Source organism: Myxocyprinus asiaticus, chromosome 36 (assembly GCF_019703515.2).
Source record: "Myxocyprinus asiaticus isolate MX2 ecotype Aquarium Trade chromosome 36, UBuf_Myxa_2, whole genome shotgun sequence".
NCBI classification, from domain to species: domain Eukaryota; kingdom Metazoa; phylum Chordata; class Actinopteri; order Cypriniformes; family Catostomidae; genus Myxocyprinus; species Myxocyprinus asiaticus.
Genome location: NC_059379.1, coordinates 30,555,337 through 30,571,931, shown reverse-complemented (window position 1 = coordinate 30,571,931; position 16,595 = coordinate 30,555,337). Strand labels below are relative to the sequence as shown.

Below are 16,595 nucleotides of genomic sequence, written 5' to 3'. Positions count from 1 at the left end.
ATCAGGGTTTCCTTAGGGTTGCTCCAGTTTTTTTTTTTTTTTTTTGCTTCGCACACATGTGGGTCTAAAGGGGTCCTCTCTGCTTTTTTGTTGTTGTCACATGACAACAGAATGTCTACTTTGATTTGGTGGACAAAAGTTTTTCAAATATAAATTATATTTTATTCGAAATTACTTACACAAACATTTCTTTTTCCACAAATTTCAACTTTTAATAAGCATTGGTGGGAAATGTGCTTAATTGCCATGAAATTAATGTCAATTCACAATACACAAATCTTAAAGGTCCTAAAAATAGGGTTCATTTTCTTTATGCAAAATACAATTTCTTATTTTTTTTTATTTTGGTTCTGGGTTCTTGACAGGCTTCGTGAGATTCATCCAGCAGTGATCTAAGAGGAAAATATTTTATAATTATCATTGCAGTTAGAAATGTTACCTCGGCCCACTCCTGATGCTGTGAAAACATGCACAAAAGACATGTGATGTTTTGGACTGGGTATTGATACAGATTTCCCAATTTAATTCCGATTCACAAGCTCTCGATTCAATTCGATATCGATTCATATGGGTATATTTTTGCGTTATAATGTCCACTTTGCTTACAAATGAAAGAAAGTCTCTCCCAGCTAATGTTGTAAATTATGCAGGGGAGCTTCTTAGTAGGTACATTCTGAAAATATTAATTTGACTAATAATATTTTATTCGTTTTTTATCATTTTTGCCACATTATAGTTTTTTTTTTAATTAACTTAATTTACTGTATGCATTCCATCAATAAATATGATATTATGTTGCAAATATTATTTTTTGTTACATGTTTATTGTTTAAAAGCTAAATCAAAGTATTCACATTGATTTGTTGAAGAAAACCAGCATTTCTCTAAAGAGCATCTGTAAATGAGCGCATATTAACGAGAGAGACTCGAATGGCTTTATCTCATCCGTGCTATGCATGATTAGAATTAAATGTTTATTTTTGTTTTTGATCAACAACTGACTCTAAAGAACTAAAAGGGTATTAAAAGAGACATTATTCAATGACAAGTGGATTGCGTGAATCTCGTTTTTGGACACGGAACGAGTCAAACCAAACGTTTACTCTCAGCACGCAGTGAAAGAATCTCGGTGCTGAACTTTTTCACCACTATATCACTCAATCACATTTATCTGAACATTTACCAGCCAGTGGCTAATTAAATTTGGTTGCAAATAATAATAATTCCTTATATTTATATAGTGCTTTTCTATGCACTCAAAGCGCTTTACATAGTATAGGGGGAATCTCCTTAACCACCACCAGTGTGCAGCATCCACCTGGATGATGCGACGGCAGCCATGGTGCGCCAGAACCCTCACCACACACTAGCTATTGGTGGAGAGGAATGCGACTGATTTCCTCTGAATGCAGTAGAGGGTTGCACATAGAGTAAAAGATCGATCTTGGGATTCAAGTATCAATATCGAGATCAATTCAAATGAAGATTGCGATGCATCGGAAAATCAGTATTTTTACACAGTCCTGGTGGTGAGTACAGGACAGTAAAGTATATATCAAACTTATAATTGTACACTTGTACACATGGGAAACAGATTTTGTCAGTATATTTTAGATATAGACAAATGTAACTTGAAACATTGTGGTATTTTTAGCATTTCTTTGCAATAAAGTCAAGTAGAACAAAATAAGAGTCTCTACTTACTCTAGCCTGCCAGTCAACTGATCTTTAGACAACTCTTAATTAGTGAAGAGAAGAAGAACAATGGCATGTTTTATTTAGAGGTAGAGATCTATAACAGCATAATGGAGGCACACACACACACACACCCATACAATCATTCATGTTACCCTGGGGATTGCATAACTACTAGCAGACTGCTCAAGAGAACTGTGCTGAACCCAAACCAATGCCTGATTAGAAACAGGTGCGCAATACTAGCTGCATCCCAGACCCTCCTCTCTGCAGGGGTCTTTGCTGTCATGCTTCCTCCCTATCATTAGCTGCTCATCTCTGGGGTCCTCTCCAGCGTAGTTCAGTCACCAAACTCCAAGCTGGAGTGTAAAGGCTGAGGATGTGACAGAATGTAACCCTCAAAACCACAGCACAGCGCTGTTCTGTGTATTTTCCAGTAAACTGTGCAGCTGTGCAGTTGAGGGGAGAGTGTATGTGGTGTTCTGTCCTGCTACAGTGCCATAGAGAGTGCTTTTAATTTTAAAATGACTGTTCCTTTATGCATATGGCTGAAGTGGAGCTGGGAAGAGCCCAGAGCTCTTTAGTAGTTAGACTGCGACTGCTCTTAACTATAATTAAGCGTAAGGACTCTGTCATTAAAGACTATTAGACCAATAAATACAATGTCAGTCTAAAGTCAACACTAAGAGCCTCTGTTGACTTCAAAACCTTCAATTCTCAATACCAAGCATTTAAGATATTGAAGAAAATTGGTTTTTGAACAAGATGCAAGCTGAAATAAATGACAGAATTGCCAGATTAAATAATTACAATTACAATTAAAATTACAACATGCAACAAATGAGGATAGGGCTTTTCTCAGAACTGCACTTTTCTGAGCCATTTTTGCAATTACTTTTAATCAACTCAAAAGTAAGAATTTCTAAAAATCTGATTATTTTAGTAAATGTATGAAGTCAGTTCTCCTCAAGTACACACAGATGTGTACTTGAGGAGAGTACACAGAGTAACCACGGGTGTAATTCAGCACATTAATTAAGGAGACTTGGACATGTTTCACAAAGTTTGAAAACCGGAAAGTGTCAAAATACCATCTTGTCTTAATTTTTGGGTAACACTTTAAAAGAAGGTTACATTGGTTAACATTAGTTAACGACATTATTTAACATGAACCAACAATGAACAATAATTTTACACCACTTATTAATCTTGGTTCATTTTAATTTAAACATATACTATAAAACGTACTGTAAGTTTCAGAACTCAAAACTTCCTCCTCGCTGAAAAAAGAGCATTTGTTGAAACCAAACTTCCAAAACGACTCATTCTCCACTTCCTCCAAATTGTGATGTCACACTGTGGTAGACATTTGCATCTGACCACCTCCACAACAACACATCAATGCCTACTTTACCTTATTACTTCCGTAGCCCCTCCCAGTATCGATGAGCAGTGAGATGGCAATGAGAGAGCAGGTCAGTCAAAAGCGGAGAGCCAATCAGAACAGTGGGTGTTTAGTGTCAAGTCTTAAAAGAGAAGCAGCACCAAACAAAAGGTCAAAATGAGAAATTATCATGTTTTACAAATAAATTACTGTTTTTTGTGCAAAAAAACTTCACTAATATTATAAGTGAACCTCAAGGAACATATTAAATAATAAAAAAAGGCATGCCATGACCGCTTTAACACATTATGAACTAACATGAACTAACAATGAACAATTATATTTTTTTAAATTAACGTTAACGAGGATTAATACATACTGTTAAATATATTGTTCATTGTTAGTTCATGATACTGAATGCATTTACTAATGTTAACAAATGTACCCTTATTATAGTGCTACCAATTTTTTGTCAGAATTTAACCATTGATTTCTTATTTAAAACCTTGAAATGTATTATTATTATTTTTTTTATGTTTTGCTTGAAAATTGTATTTCTTTTAAAAAAAAAAAAATGTAATGCAAAGACATTCAGACACTTGGAAGTGTGGCTTAAGTATCCATATAGTTTTTGGAAAACGTAAAACTTTGTAACTAAGATTAATTATTAGTGAAACCGATTATTTTTAAATAAATTCATAACTGGTTTTCCCTTCCAGCTAAACCTCCACAGCAGTCTGGCACGAACCCATTCCTCTTCCTCGCTACCAGGTAGGCTTACATAAACTCTACCATGTCAACACTTTTACATTGGCACCTTTTTTTTCACAAGTGTGTGTATGGGTTTCTTAGCAGAGTTTGGTCTGGGTGCTGGAGCCTCCCCTCCAGAATTGAATGGAGACATTACCTCACCCGCACGCCCACTCTTACGTTCACAGTCTTTCCATAATGCCACAGGTAAGTGACCAATACTCTCCAACAAACCCCCCACCACAAGAAACCTGCCACTCTTCTGTATTCCTGCCTAGCTCACGCTTTAATCCTCTGGGTGGAAATGAAACAAGTTGACCACTCTTTAGACGTCATCGAACTGTAGCTGGCGCCTTCTACACATACTGTGCCTCAAAGCTGCAGTTTGAGTCCGCTTGGCTCCAGGGACTCTTGAGTAATTACTTCACTTGAATGCAGCTTGTTCGTAGACTGTGAATTCCGTCAGTGTAAGATGAAGGTGGGGGGGGGAAATAAGTCTAAAGGAAAGGAGAAAGACAGTACACAGGGAAGGGTTATTATCGTTTTAAAATTGTATTCAGTTTTTATTTCTGTTTGTCCAATTTGTTTTCAAAGTTTAGTTTTTATTATTTTTCACTCTGACTGTTTTAGTTTTTTCTGTGTTTTCTAGCTTTAGTATTTTAGGGCTGCCAAAGTTAATGTATTTACTAATCACTGTTAAATGTTTTCAAGGCTGTCTAACGTTGTTGCTATCTACTGGCATTTCCATGTTTAATGAAGGTGGGATGTGAAGGTTTCAAATTCTATTGTATACTGTGTCTCAAAAACTAAAATTAATTCATAGTCAGTGTAGTTAATTTTGGAGTCATAAAAAAATATATTTTAGTTTAGTTTCAGTTTCACATCGATGTGATTAACATTGTGAAAATGTTGCCAAAAAAAAAAAAGAAAACGCAAAGAAAAGGCTTTTTAAATGCACATCACCACCTCATGGGCTTACTGTAGTAATGCCAACTGTAGAAAATGTCGTGTTTTCACAGAAATATTAAATAATCTATTAGGTGAAGAAGGAAGTCGACTTCTTTTTATTACAACTCTGGCAGTTGTAGTTTCTAAATATGTTTGAGCCATTATTTTTTCCCATGACAAACACTATAGTTTGTTTTCTTGAAACCACAGCTATAATGATGATAATGAAGAGTCATCAATGATTCTACCTCGCTGTGGTTATGGTCTTAAAACTAGAAATGTCACAATGAATCAATGTAAGAAATATGGTAAAAATATAAGGGCAAGTAAAAAGTGAAATAAAGCTTTAAAACCTGAACCTCTAGAAATTATGGACCAAGCTATTTCCTCCTGAGTACAAGCTGTTCTGATATTCAAAGAGATGACTTAAATGATAAATGAAAGGAAAACAGCACCTGTTATGGTATAGAAAAGAAACATATTTAAACAAATAAGTTGTTAAAGGAATAGTTCACCCAAAATTTTAAATTTTAAATATTTCAGCTCTGTAGGTCCATACAATACAAGTGAATGGGTGCCAAAATTTTGACGCTCCAAAAGGCACTTAAAGGCAGCATAAAAGTAATTCATACGACTGCAGTATTTTAATCCATATTTTCAGATGTGATATGATAGGTGTGGGTGAGAAATAAATCAATATTTAAGTCCTTTTTTGCTTGAAATTCTTCTCCCTGCCCAGTAGGGGGCGGTATGCATGAAGAATGTGAATGACCAAAAACACAAGAAGAACATGAAAGTGATCTGTTTCTCACTCACACCTATCAAATGACTTCTGAAGATATTGATTTAACCATTGGAGTATGGATTACTTTTATGCTGATTTATGTGATTTTTGGAGCTTCAAAATTTTTAAATTCTTCTATAAATCTTCATTTGTGTTCAGCAGAAGAAAGAAAGTCATACACATCTGGGATGGCAAAATGATAAGTAAATTTTCATTTTTGGGTGAACTATTCCTTTAAGTTTGTATGACTTCCCATAGCACAAGATTAGAGTAGTAAAGTAAATAGTAGTAAATCTAAAGTAGATTTCAAGAAAGTAGAAATTCAGTTTCAAAAAGCTCCAGATGCATAGATAAAAATATCTAATGTATCCTGTGTATACATAAAATGCAATTAATGAATCAGGTTCATTATTAATTAATTCCAACTTCGCACGTGTGGGCCATTTTTAACCCAGGAAAAACCCTGGACTCAAGAGTCCCTCAGCCCGCCTCCATCCTCATAGTCTCGACATCTGTTTTCTTGCTGTCCCTCCATTTCCTCAGCAACGGGGAGCTTGTGGCATGAATTAAAAACCAAAACCCACAAATCCTGGCAGGCCCCCAACCGCTGAAGTGCAGCGAAGACCTCACTTTTCCCTTCATCTCTTTCCACCATTGTTGGTGCTTTTATAGAACATTTTGTACTATCGCCTTCTGGCTTCATGCCTCTATGGCACGTTTTCCTAGTGCAATATGCCTTTCTTGCACATTCATTTATTGAAAAAGAGCAGTGGTTTCAAAGCATCCAAAGATAATCAAAGAGCCTCAGTTATAATGTCAACCACAGTTACGTTTACTCCAATACATTAGCCGAAGAAATTACTGGCAGCCCCCAAACATGTGCTTTACAATGGAAGCTGTGAATATAAGATGGTTTTTATTTTTGTAAAATGTCAGAGAGACTTTGGCTCACTCATTTGATCGATGTGAAAATTCAATCATGATTATTTCTAGGGCATCTACTGTCTGTGACATAATTCACTCATCTTTATGTGTATGCGCTTATGCAATTCCTTTATGTATCACTATGGAAATGGCATTATGTTAAATGTGTTACTGTTCAGAGTCCTTTCACTCCAATATTGACAGCTGCAAAAAGGGACATGACAAGACAAAGGTGTGTGAAATAGAACAAGGTTGTCATCCCATCCTGTTTAGTTAAGCCCGCACAAAAGACTGTTATGCAGCAACAGGTAGGACTTGTAATGCAGATTTATTATATAAATATTAACATGGATATTGAAATCATCGTTGAGTGATTGTTTATTATGTTAAGTACGATTTGACGTCTTACTATTGAGCTGGACTACAACAGTAGCTTATGTTGTTTTTTTGTAGCACCTGAGCTGAGATTTCATCCAAAATACTGTAGGTCTGCATGTCTCAGCAGATCTTCATATTTTCAGCATATTTCCAACATGTTTATAGCTTCAGTGCAGGATAGTAGCTGCTTGTTGGAGTTCTAGTGTGGAAGGTACGTCTACTATCACGCGCAGCAAACTAAAGTCACATTCCTACGACTCACTTCAGTGTTGCCGTATATATTGAGTTCTATGAAGTGAAGCATCAGCATTTCCCCAGCACTGTGTTGCGCTTCCGTCAAGTGTTGTTACGTGCTGCTCAAAGTTCAAACAATTTCAACTTTGACAGCATTGGCGCTGGTTTTTATGAAGCATCAGTTAATGACAACTGGACTTTTCAGATGAAGTATCATTACGTGGGTGGTGCCTGTGCAAAAAGTAGAACTAGAAGTTGGCCGTGTGTTCGGAATGACATAAAACTGCAAAGCGGCGCTTGACGCTGACATTGAGCGGTGCATTGATGAACCATGTGAATGCGGCTTCACGATTGCTGAAGCAAAGTGTATAGCCACATCCTGCCGGTCTATTAATTTTGTGGAGGATGAGGGTTTAAGATATTTAATGTTCAATGCAACGATTATGCAACCTATGGGGACTAGTCTCTCCCACTTAGACTTTAGGAAACATTAATGTTACTTGATTGGTGCTGTTTCAGTTCATTTCTATCTTTATACTGTGGAAGGCTTTGTTTGGAAAATGTAAAAAAAAAAACATTGTTACATATTGTTTTCTTTTCCTTTCTAAGAAAGAACTAAATGCATTTTGACAGTATAGTATAAATAGAACTTAATTTCAGCACTTTCAAAATCTGTGATTAATCACAATTAACTCGTTATTCAATATTTTAATTGACTGACAGCAGTAATTTAATAATGTAAGAAATTATGTTCTGGGAGCATCAGATTCATTACCCATTTTTAGGGTTCTCCCCAGTCCAAAATCCTAATTTAACCCCTGATAACAACCACCCAGAACACTCAAGCAACTGATTAGCAACACTCTAATGCTGTGTTCCATTCAACTCAGAAAGTGCAATGGAATGCACCTTAAAGTCAGACTTCCAACTTGGAAACTCAATCGGACCTTAAACTCTGATTTCGCCAAGATCTTCAAGCATAAGGCAATGGAATGCCTTATCGGTTGTAGATCGGCGATATCAAGTAGGAATTTCCCACATCCGACTTTGAATGGAACGCTGCATAAAAACCACTCAGAACACCTTAGCAACCGCATAGCCAGCACTCTGGCAGCCACACAATACACACTTGCATCATGGTACCGAGTTTTGCACATGCAATGACCACTCAGATTGTCTTCAGAAAATACACAAATCAAGCCTGAAAATCATTTTCTTTGTCATTCTCCAGGTTCTCCTCATCCCCATCATGTCCCTTCAGTCTACACTCCTGATCCCAGAATGCCTCATTCCAAACTACCTCACGTTCAACAGTATATGCCCTCATATATAAACAATCCCACCCACTTCCCCTTCCCATACCCACCTCAATCAGCCTCCCCCAAACCCACCCATGCCCCTTTATCCCGTATTCACAGCAATACTTCCTTTTCCCTCTCCTCCCCTGCATCCACCCCTGGCTCCCCCAGCCCCCACAGCTCAGATGTCTCAAGCCCCATATCTGACGTCAACCTGTTATCGCCTCCTCAGACACCTGCTCAGACACCTGTTATGTGGCCACCCCACACCCAACCTTTATTTTCCCTGGCTAATGTGTTGTCTATGGCCATGAGCATGGCACATTCCTTTATCCCTGTCCCGAGCCTTGCACAAGCCATACCATCCATGGTACAGCCCATGCCAGGCTACCAACCTCAGCTGTCCCACCACATACCTACTCAACCGGGTTATCCCGCTATGTATGTGCCCCAATATACCCCATCTGTATCCGGGGAGGCGGCGTACACCCCAGGGATGGAGGAGTATTACCGAACCATGGATTCCCACTTTGGGATCCAAGACACTGTGATGTCACCACCTTCCCAAGCTACTCCTACGTCAACTTCACCCAGTAACATTCCTATATCCACCCAGCAGACAGCCTCTACTGTTTCTCAGGAGGGCATGCTGAGAAGCTCTCATCTATATGCACAAGAATTCTCCAAGGAATATTCTCTGCCTCATGGGTACAGACCTGCTTTCCCCAGGCACTCGCTGGACCAGTGGACCAACTCCGGTTCTTCATCTGGGCTGTCATCTTCTCCTCGAGCAAGCCCAGAATGCAGAGTAAGCCTTGTATACTGCATTATCACCCAAAAATGGAAATTTTCTCGCCCTCATGTTGTTCCAAACCTGTATAATTTTCTTTCTTCTGTGGAACACAAAAGGTGATTTTTTTTTAAGAATACCCTGGCCACTCTTATATATGAAAATGAATGAAGACTGTCATTCTCCAAAATGACAAAAAAGTACCATAAAGTATCATCAACGAAGTCCATATGACTTGTGCACTAAGCCATACAATACCTTTGTGTGAGGAACAGACAAAAATGTTTGTTATTCACCAAACACCTTGACATCTCCTTGGCACATACATGACAGTTCATGAGATAAGTAGTGATGTCTGATTCATGAACAATTTTTTTTCAATGAATTAATTGATCTAGTTCAAGAAATTTTAATGATTAATTCACAAATCAGTCTGATCTGGTTCTCGAGTTCAATTAAACTGCAACTCAAAAACCCAGTCGCAGTGGTTAACTGCTCACTGAAGATAAAGATTATCACTTAGTAACGACTTGAAAATCATTATGTTCCTTGTGCAGTCTCTGTTTTATGGGTCCAGAAGACTGGACCACTTTTATGATACTTTTTGTTATTTTTTTTATTTTTTATTTTTTTGCCATTTTAGACCTCATTCATTCTTTTTTTGTGGAAAAGAGTGGCCAGGATATTCTTCAAAAATTCACCTTTGTGCTCCACAGAAAAAAGAAAGTCATTCTGGTTTATGAGTGTAAGTAAATAATGACATAATTTTCATTTAGGGTACATTTTTATTTTAACATTGAGTAAATGTTTAGCTTTGCTGTGTCATGATTGTTTTCATTTCCACAGTGTTGGCAAACGTGTCATGTCACTATATGTAAATGGCCAGTGTTGAAATATTAGCTCAAAAAGTGCTCATCCTCAGCTATGAAACCCAGATGTGAAAGTTTACCTGAATTAAATGGTCTTGTGCTTTCGTCAAGGTGTTGTCATCCAGTCCTAGATCATTATCCCCCCTGGCAGCACCAGAGAGCAACAGAGGGGCTCAGTGCCAAGAAATCTCTTCAGAATCTGGTAAGAAATTTGACCCCTAAACACAAACACAAATGCTTGCACTTATGCAACACAACTACGCACTACCTGGTACACTTAGATTTTCTTCTTTGCGTAATGTGCTTTTATAATGAAGCTGGTCTAAATAAATGGTTAATACCTCTCGCTCTCATAGAGAGTTTTGTGGACATTATTATCCTGTGGAGGTCTTGCGCAACCAAAAAGTCTGGTTGTAATGTTCCTTGGGACACAGCCTTGTGCGAGCTTCCAAAACCGAAGTAACACCGGCTATGCTTGGAATGGAATATTAGCTGTCATACTAATGGATGGAACACTAAGAATATGTGAAACAGAACACATTATGCAATTATACACCATTCTAACAGTACTATGCTACACTGTTGTCACATGAGCTCATTATTTTGCATGCTGAAATCAGTAGGTGTGACATGGAGCTCTTCCTACTTTGAGGCCAACAGCTAATTCCAGTTACATTGTTCAGTCATTGAAGATCAGTGATCATGAACACATCAGCGTGCAGCGTTATTAGCGAGCTGGTGCAGATTTACCTACATCTGTACGATCTTTTGTGAAGCGACATTTTCCAAAAAAATGTCATCTGATTTTTTTTGTTTTTGTTTCATTAGTCTACAAAAGGAATCATATTTACTCAAATACTCTTAAGTGTGGCTTGTTGAGCGCATTACCGCGGCGATGTAGCACGTGTGGAGGCTTCACGCTGTTCACGCACAACTCACCACGTGCCCCAACACGAGCGAGAACCACACATTATAGCGACCACGAGGTGGTTACCCCATGTGACTCTACCCTCCCTAGCAACCGGGCCAATTTGGTTGCTTAGGATACCTGGCTGGAGTCACTCGGCACGCCCTGGATTCGAACTTGCGACTCCAGGGATGGTAGTCAGTGTCTTTACTCGCTGAGCTACCCAGGCCCCAATGTCACATTAGTTAAGGTCTTACATTTAGTCTTGAGTGTCCTTATATTTAAATGCGGTGTGGCTGTTGTCTGACTGTTCGGTGTCTGATCATTGCTTAGCTTTTTTGAACTTCTTTTTGGCTCTGAACTTCTCCGTAAGTGTGCTGGGGTCTTCATGCGGAACACAAAAGGTGTTTTCATAAAAATCCTGGGCCGTCTTTGTTAAACAATGTCAGTGGGTAGTGACTAACTTTTAATGCATAAAATGACACAAAAGTATCATACAATTGGTTCATGCGACTCGTGTGTCATGTTCCAAATCTTCTGAAGGCATAAAGTCAGTTTATGTGAGAAACAATCTAGGATTGCGTCCATTGCACGTTCATGAGCACTGTGAAAGAAGTTCATTCACATTGGCTAGCATGTTTAAGAGAAATTGTGTAGTTTAGGGCGAAAAACAAAACAAAACAAAACAAAAAAAAAACACAAGGGTGAGCAAATTATGGCACAGTTTTCATTGAGTGAACTATTCCTTTAATTTAAAGAGTGACGTCCTACTATTATCTTGTAAATAAAAAAATTAAAAAAAATGTTATTTTGCATTTTTGATCATTTTTGTTTTTCGTAAAAAGAAATGTCTTTGCTATTTTCTGGATCAAATAATGAGTCATGAAAGAGATGTTTGTGGCTGATAGTACTCATTTGTCAGCATATTGCATTGTGGGATACAGTAACCAAAGCCGTATGAGCTCTAACTCTAACCACGTTGTACTCTGCAAATATTAGCGAATTATAGTAGGCCATCTGGGTATTCTATGAATACAGAAAATTAGGATACTAAACACAGTATACTATACACTGCAGAAATTGTAAGAGTAATATAATGAAAAACATCTAGTGTCCTACAAATAGTCAAATGGGTTTAGAATAGCATGATAACATAATTTTCATTTTTGAGTGAATTATCCCTTTAAGCCTCAGGGCCGGCCCGAGATGTACTGGTTTTATGGGCATGTTTACAGCCATACCTATTGTCATCATTCTTTTAAAACTTTACGGTCTTTTTTTTATCACTTTTTCTCTTACAGAGCCCAAATCGACTGTGACTGTGGGCCGTTTTCAGGTGTCACCGAGTAAAGAGATTCCCACTACAGCCACACATACAAAAAGTGAAAATACACCCGTAAAAGCATCGACCACACCAGTCGCAACACCAGACCATATCATCAGATCACCCGATCAGCCTGTGTCCTCTTTTTTAGCTCATAAGCAAAACCCCTCAGTGGAAAACAGTCAGAAGCTCTACCTTCTCCCTTCCTGTGACACTCTGCATGATTCTTCGAGTTCTGCTGACCAGAGCATTCGAAAAGAGGACCAAAAAGCACAGATGGATGAGCAAGAACAAATTGAGGATGATAACGATGAGATCCCATTGGATAAGAAGCACAGGAGGAAGAAGGGACGCAGAGCAGATTGTGGTCCAGGTCTCATGGGGACATCAGTGGACAGTGGGTTTTCTGTGGCTTTGGACACTGAGGGGAGGCTGTGGGATGGCAACACGGGCAGCCCTCCGTATCCTACTCCTCTTCATAACCTCTGGATGAGCTACACACGGAGCTCCTCCTACCTGAGCAGCGACGTATCAGAGAGCGAAGATGATGAGATATGGGGGGAGCTACAGGAGCTGAGGGAAAAGTAAGGGACTTTTATAGTTTATCAAATTGAAAAGCTTTGCAGCATTGCATTACTATTCCTCAAACATTCTAGTTAGGGTTTGCTCCAGACCCCTATATCTGAGTCTTAAATTTCTGCAATTAAATCAGACTGAACCTCTGTATGTACAGACTCCATTCTACCTATGTTTTGCAGATCATTTAAGAGTTAGTTTTTAGACTTTTCAAGAAATGTACAATTAAATTTCGACACCAGAACAGACAGCAATGTTGCCGACGTAATATTTGCTAACTTAGTTGTCTTCTTTCTTACAAATATTTGCATACTGTTTTGTTATTGGTAATTTCTTCCTTGCATCTATTGAACTTTATAGCCTTTACAGTACAAAAACAGTGTCAATTCTTCTGCACTGCAGACAGAAAACATTTAGGCAAGAAACAAACTTTGTGCAATTCCGCGTACGCAGCTGTAAGCACTTGGCCAGTGCATTGACAACATGCGGTTTGGTTGAACATGCTTATCGTGCGCTCTTGCGTTACTGCGGTGGTAACAAACCTCAGTACTCAAGTGGACAATGGAGTTACCCTCAAACATCCCTTAAAGGTGCTGTAAGCGATTTTTCGTGGAAAAGTATGCAAATTTTTTTTTTCCTACTCCCTTAAAAATATTAATGAAATAAGTGTTCTGAGATATTTTTGTGATAGCTGTAGACTTTGTAAACTGCAAACAAAAATGTGTCTGCGGATCGCGGACATTGATGCTTTTCACATGTCAGTCATTTTGCTCATTCTCATTTGAAGCGGATCATTGAGGCTATGATTCATAATGTTTGTCAGTTAAGGGCGCTATTGTGCCACTGTTGAATTTGACAGCCACAGGAACAAACAATGCTGCATCTGTTTTGGTTTCTCAAAATTATCTTTGGAGGGCGGGGTTTTGGAATGAGGGGGTGTGGCTAATTCAACAGTCACGTAAAAGCTTCAGAACACTAAAATCGCTTACAGCACCTTTAAACCTGACTTGTTATTCAGATGATTTGTTATAAATTGACTTTACCTTGCTTTCTCAGCAATATTCACCTCAAACTGTGATAGTAACTGGCTTGAAAGAGAAAAACTCACCATAGAAGCAGGCCGTTCACACTTATGTCTGCTATAGCGCCCCTTGTGGCAACGTAGAGAATGCAATGCGTACTTGCGTTGTGTTATGAATCATGGTCTGACACATTTTGGAATGCAACAATGCACAAAATCAAGCTTGCGTAGCTAGTAGCATCTGCGTTCACATACTTGTTTAGAGTATGTTTCACCCTTTACGCGGAACTGAAGCCTAAAACCTCAGCCTAACTGTAGCACTATTCTACTGCTGCTAATTGCAAGCACAGGCATTTTCTTTAAGAAATTATTTTTTTATTATTCCTCTCAGAATCCTTCTTTTTTTCTCCTCTGTCTCTCAGGCATCTCAGTGAGGTGCAAACTCTGCAGACAGTACAGAAACGAGAGATAGAGGAACTGTATGCCAAGATGGGGAAGGTTCCTCCTCCTTGCATTGTGTCTCCAGCCGCTATGCTGTCTAGCCGCCAGCGCCGACTGTCTAAAGGAGGAAACTTCCCTTCATCACGCCGAAACAGCCTGCAGAGAGTGGACATTCTCCCTTTAACAGGTAAAACACTGATCCATACTTGGTTTTAAGTATCCAGATTTTAACCATAATCATTAGCACAAAACTATATGCTCTATTCCAACAGCTAGTGAGCTGCCTTGCTATCTACCACCTACAAAGACAGCTACCTTTTAAGGCAGCACCTGTAATGGAACCTCATAAGTGAATTTTTTTTGCACTGGAGATTCAACTAACAATTGATTTCATTGAAGTTTGGCATTAGCATGTTGCTAAGCTAACCCCACAATACACTAATAAGCATAAAAAACAAAGTACACACAAATTTGGGATAAAATGGTCCGTTTTAATTATATTTAACAAATTTTTTTAAACAATTTTTTTTCAATCATTTTCAGTATTTGAAGGAATTATTTCTGTATTTCTGATCTTGGGTGGATTTTTCTGCTGAGGTTGTCACAGTGCATTATGAAATTACCTTCTCCATGAAGCAAATATGCAATGCTGCCTTAGAATTTGCCCAATTGAAGATATCTTAGAGGGCAGCATAATTATGCTGCCTATATTTTGGAACAGCCTTTGCATTGTTAACAACTTTAAAATGCTGCCTATGTAGGCAGCTCACTAGGTTCTGTAAATTTAAATGGTAAATTTTTTTTTTTTACTTTTATTGGTCCACAGGAATCATGAGAAAAAATTCCTTGAGTGGCAACAGCAGCAGCAGCAGTTCCCAGGTAGGTTCAGCGCCTACTAAAGGAGTGGCATTTGCCTGATTTTACTAGAATGGTAAAAATGTTCTACTGATTACAGGTAGAGTACAGGGTTTCCCCTATTTAATTAATGTAATTTGTCTGATTCTACAAAGCATTATTGTAAAACAAGCCCTAAATTACCAGCACTACCATAATGTATTGGATTTACATGCATAAATCTGCACTTCAGCTATGCACATTCCCATGCGCAATGAGAAATAACATGAACACCAATCACAATAAGATATAATCACCAGATATTTACCATAAAACAACTATATAAAATAATACTAAAAAGAGCAAAACCCTCTATGAATTGTTAATAACTAATTAAATGCCCACATAAGTTCCTTTTGACCTAGCAAACACAATTACATTATTCAAGTGTAATGCATCTTTAACCTCCTGAGACCCCTCGTGACTGCTGTGTGCATTTTTCATTTCCCTTTTTGATTTGTAAGTAGTTGCACCTAATAAACAAGCAAAAAAAAAAAAAAAAAAAAAAAAAAAAATATATATATATATATAATTTCTAGAGCAAATAGTTTTCCTAAAAATGTATGTCCACATATGTGGACAGCGGGACTAATTTTTCAAATTTTAAGTAATACCAAGCTATAGAAAGTCAGATTTCTTTCATCAAATTGTTTATAATATTTCCAGGAGTGTTGGTTATTCATGTTTTTGAGATGTTATAGACATTACTACATTTATAAAGCTGAATAAATAATTCTTATTAAAAGTAATGGCCAACGGGGGGCCTGGGTAGCTCTGTGGTGAAGATGCTGGCTACCACCCCTGGAGTTCGCTAGTTCGCTTGTTCGAATCCCAGGGCGTGCTGAGTGACTCCAGCCAGGTCTCCTAAGCAACCAAATTAGCCCAGGTTGCTAGGGAGGGTAGAGTCACATGGGGTAACCTCCTTGTGATCGCTATAATGTGGTTTGTTCTCGGTGGGGCGTGTGGTGAGTTGAGCGTGGTTGCCACGGTGGATGGCGTGCTCAACAAGCCACGTGATAAGATGTGCAGGTTGACGATCTCAGACGTGGAGGCTGCTGGGATTTGTCCTCCGCCACCCGGACTGAGGCAAATCACTACGCGACCACAAGGACTTAAAAAATGCACATTGGGAATTGGGCATTCCAAATTGGGAGAAAAAGGGGAAAAATCCAAAAAACAAAAAAAAGTAACGGCCAACATCATCAAATCACTGCCAACCATGTTAAAATAAAAATTTTACTTTATAAAATTCTGAATCTATGTACTGACTCTCATTGTCCCATGTCTGCCAAACACGTGCTGTCCAAACATCATCTGCAGTCTGAAACTGAACTTTTGGTCGGATTTTAAGAGTGAATGTAGTTAGCTGCATAGAACA

At 38.4% G+C, this 16,595-nt stretch overlaps 1 protein-coding gene across 2 annotated transcripts in view; it reads left to right on the top strand.

Moving 5' to 3' along the window:
• The window catches only part of LOC127427371 (serine/threonine-protein kinase WNK4-like), an 89,362-nt gene that overhangs the window by 70,417 nt on the left and 2,350 nt on the right, over positions 1 to 16,595 (top strand). Inside the window, exons 13-19 of one of the 2 annotated variants that reach the window (XM_051674942.1) lie at positions 3,799 to 3,850; positions 3,935 to 4,036; positions 8,329 to 9,203; positions 10,166 to 10,256; positions 12,263 to 12,869; positions 14,305 to 14,510; positions 15,150 to 15,202. In XM_051674942.1, coding sequence (XP_051530902.1) covers positions 3,799 to 3,850; positions 3,935 to 4,036; positions 8,329 to 9,203; positions 10,166 to 10,256; positions 12,263 to 12,869; positions 14,305 to 14,510; positions 15,150 to 15,202 — 1,986 coding nt within the window. Of the gene's footprint in view, positions 1 to 3,798; positions 3,851 to 3,931; positions 4,037 to 8,328; positions 9,204 to 10,165; positions 10,257 to 12,262; positions 12,870 to 14,304; positions 14,511 to 15,149; positions 15,203 to 16,595 lie in introns of both variants that reach the window. The other variant, XM_051674941.1, reaches the window with a different exon arrangement.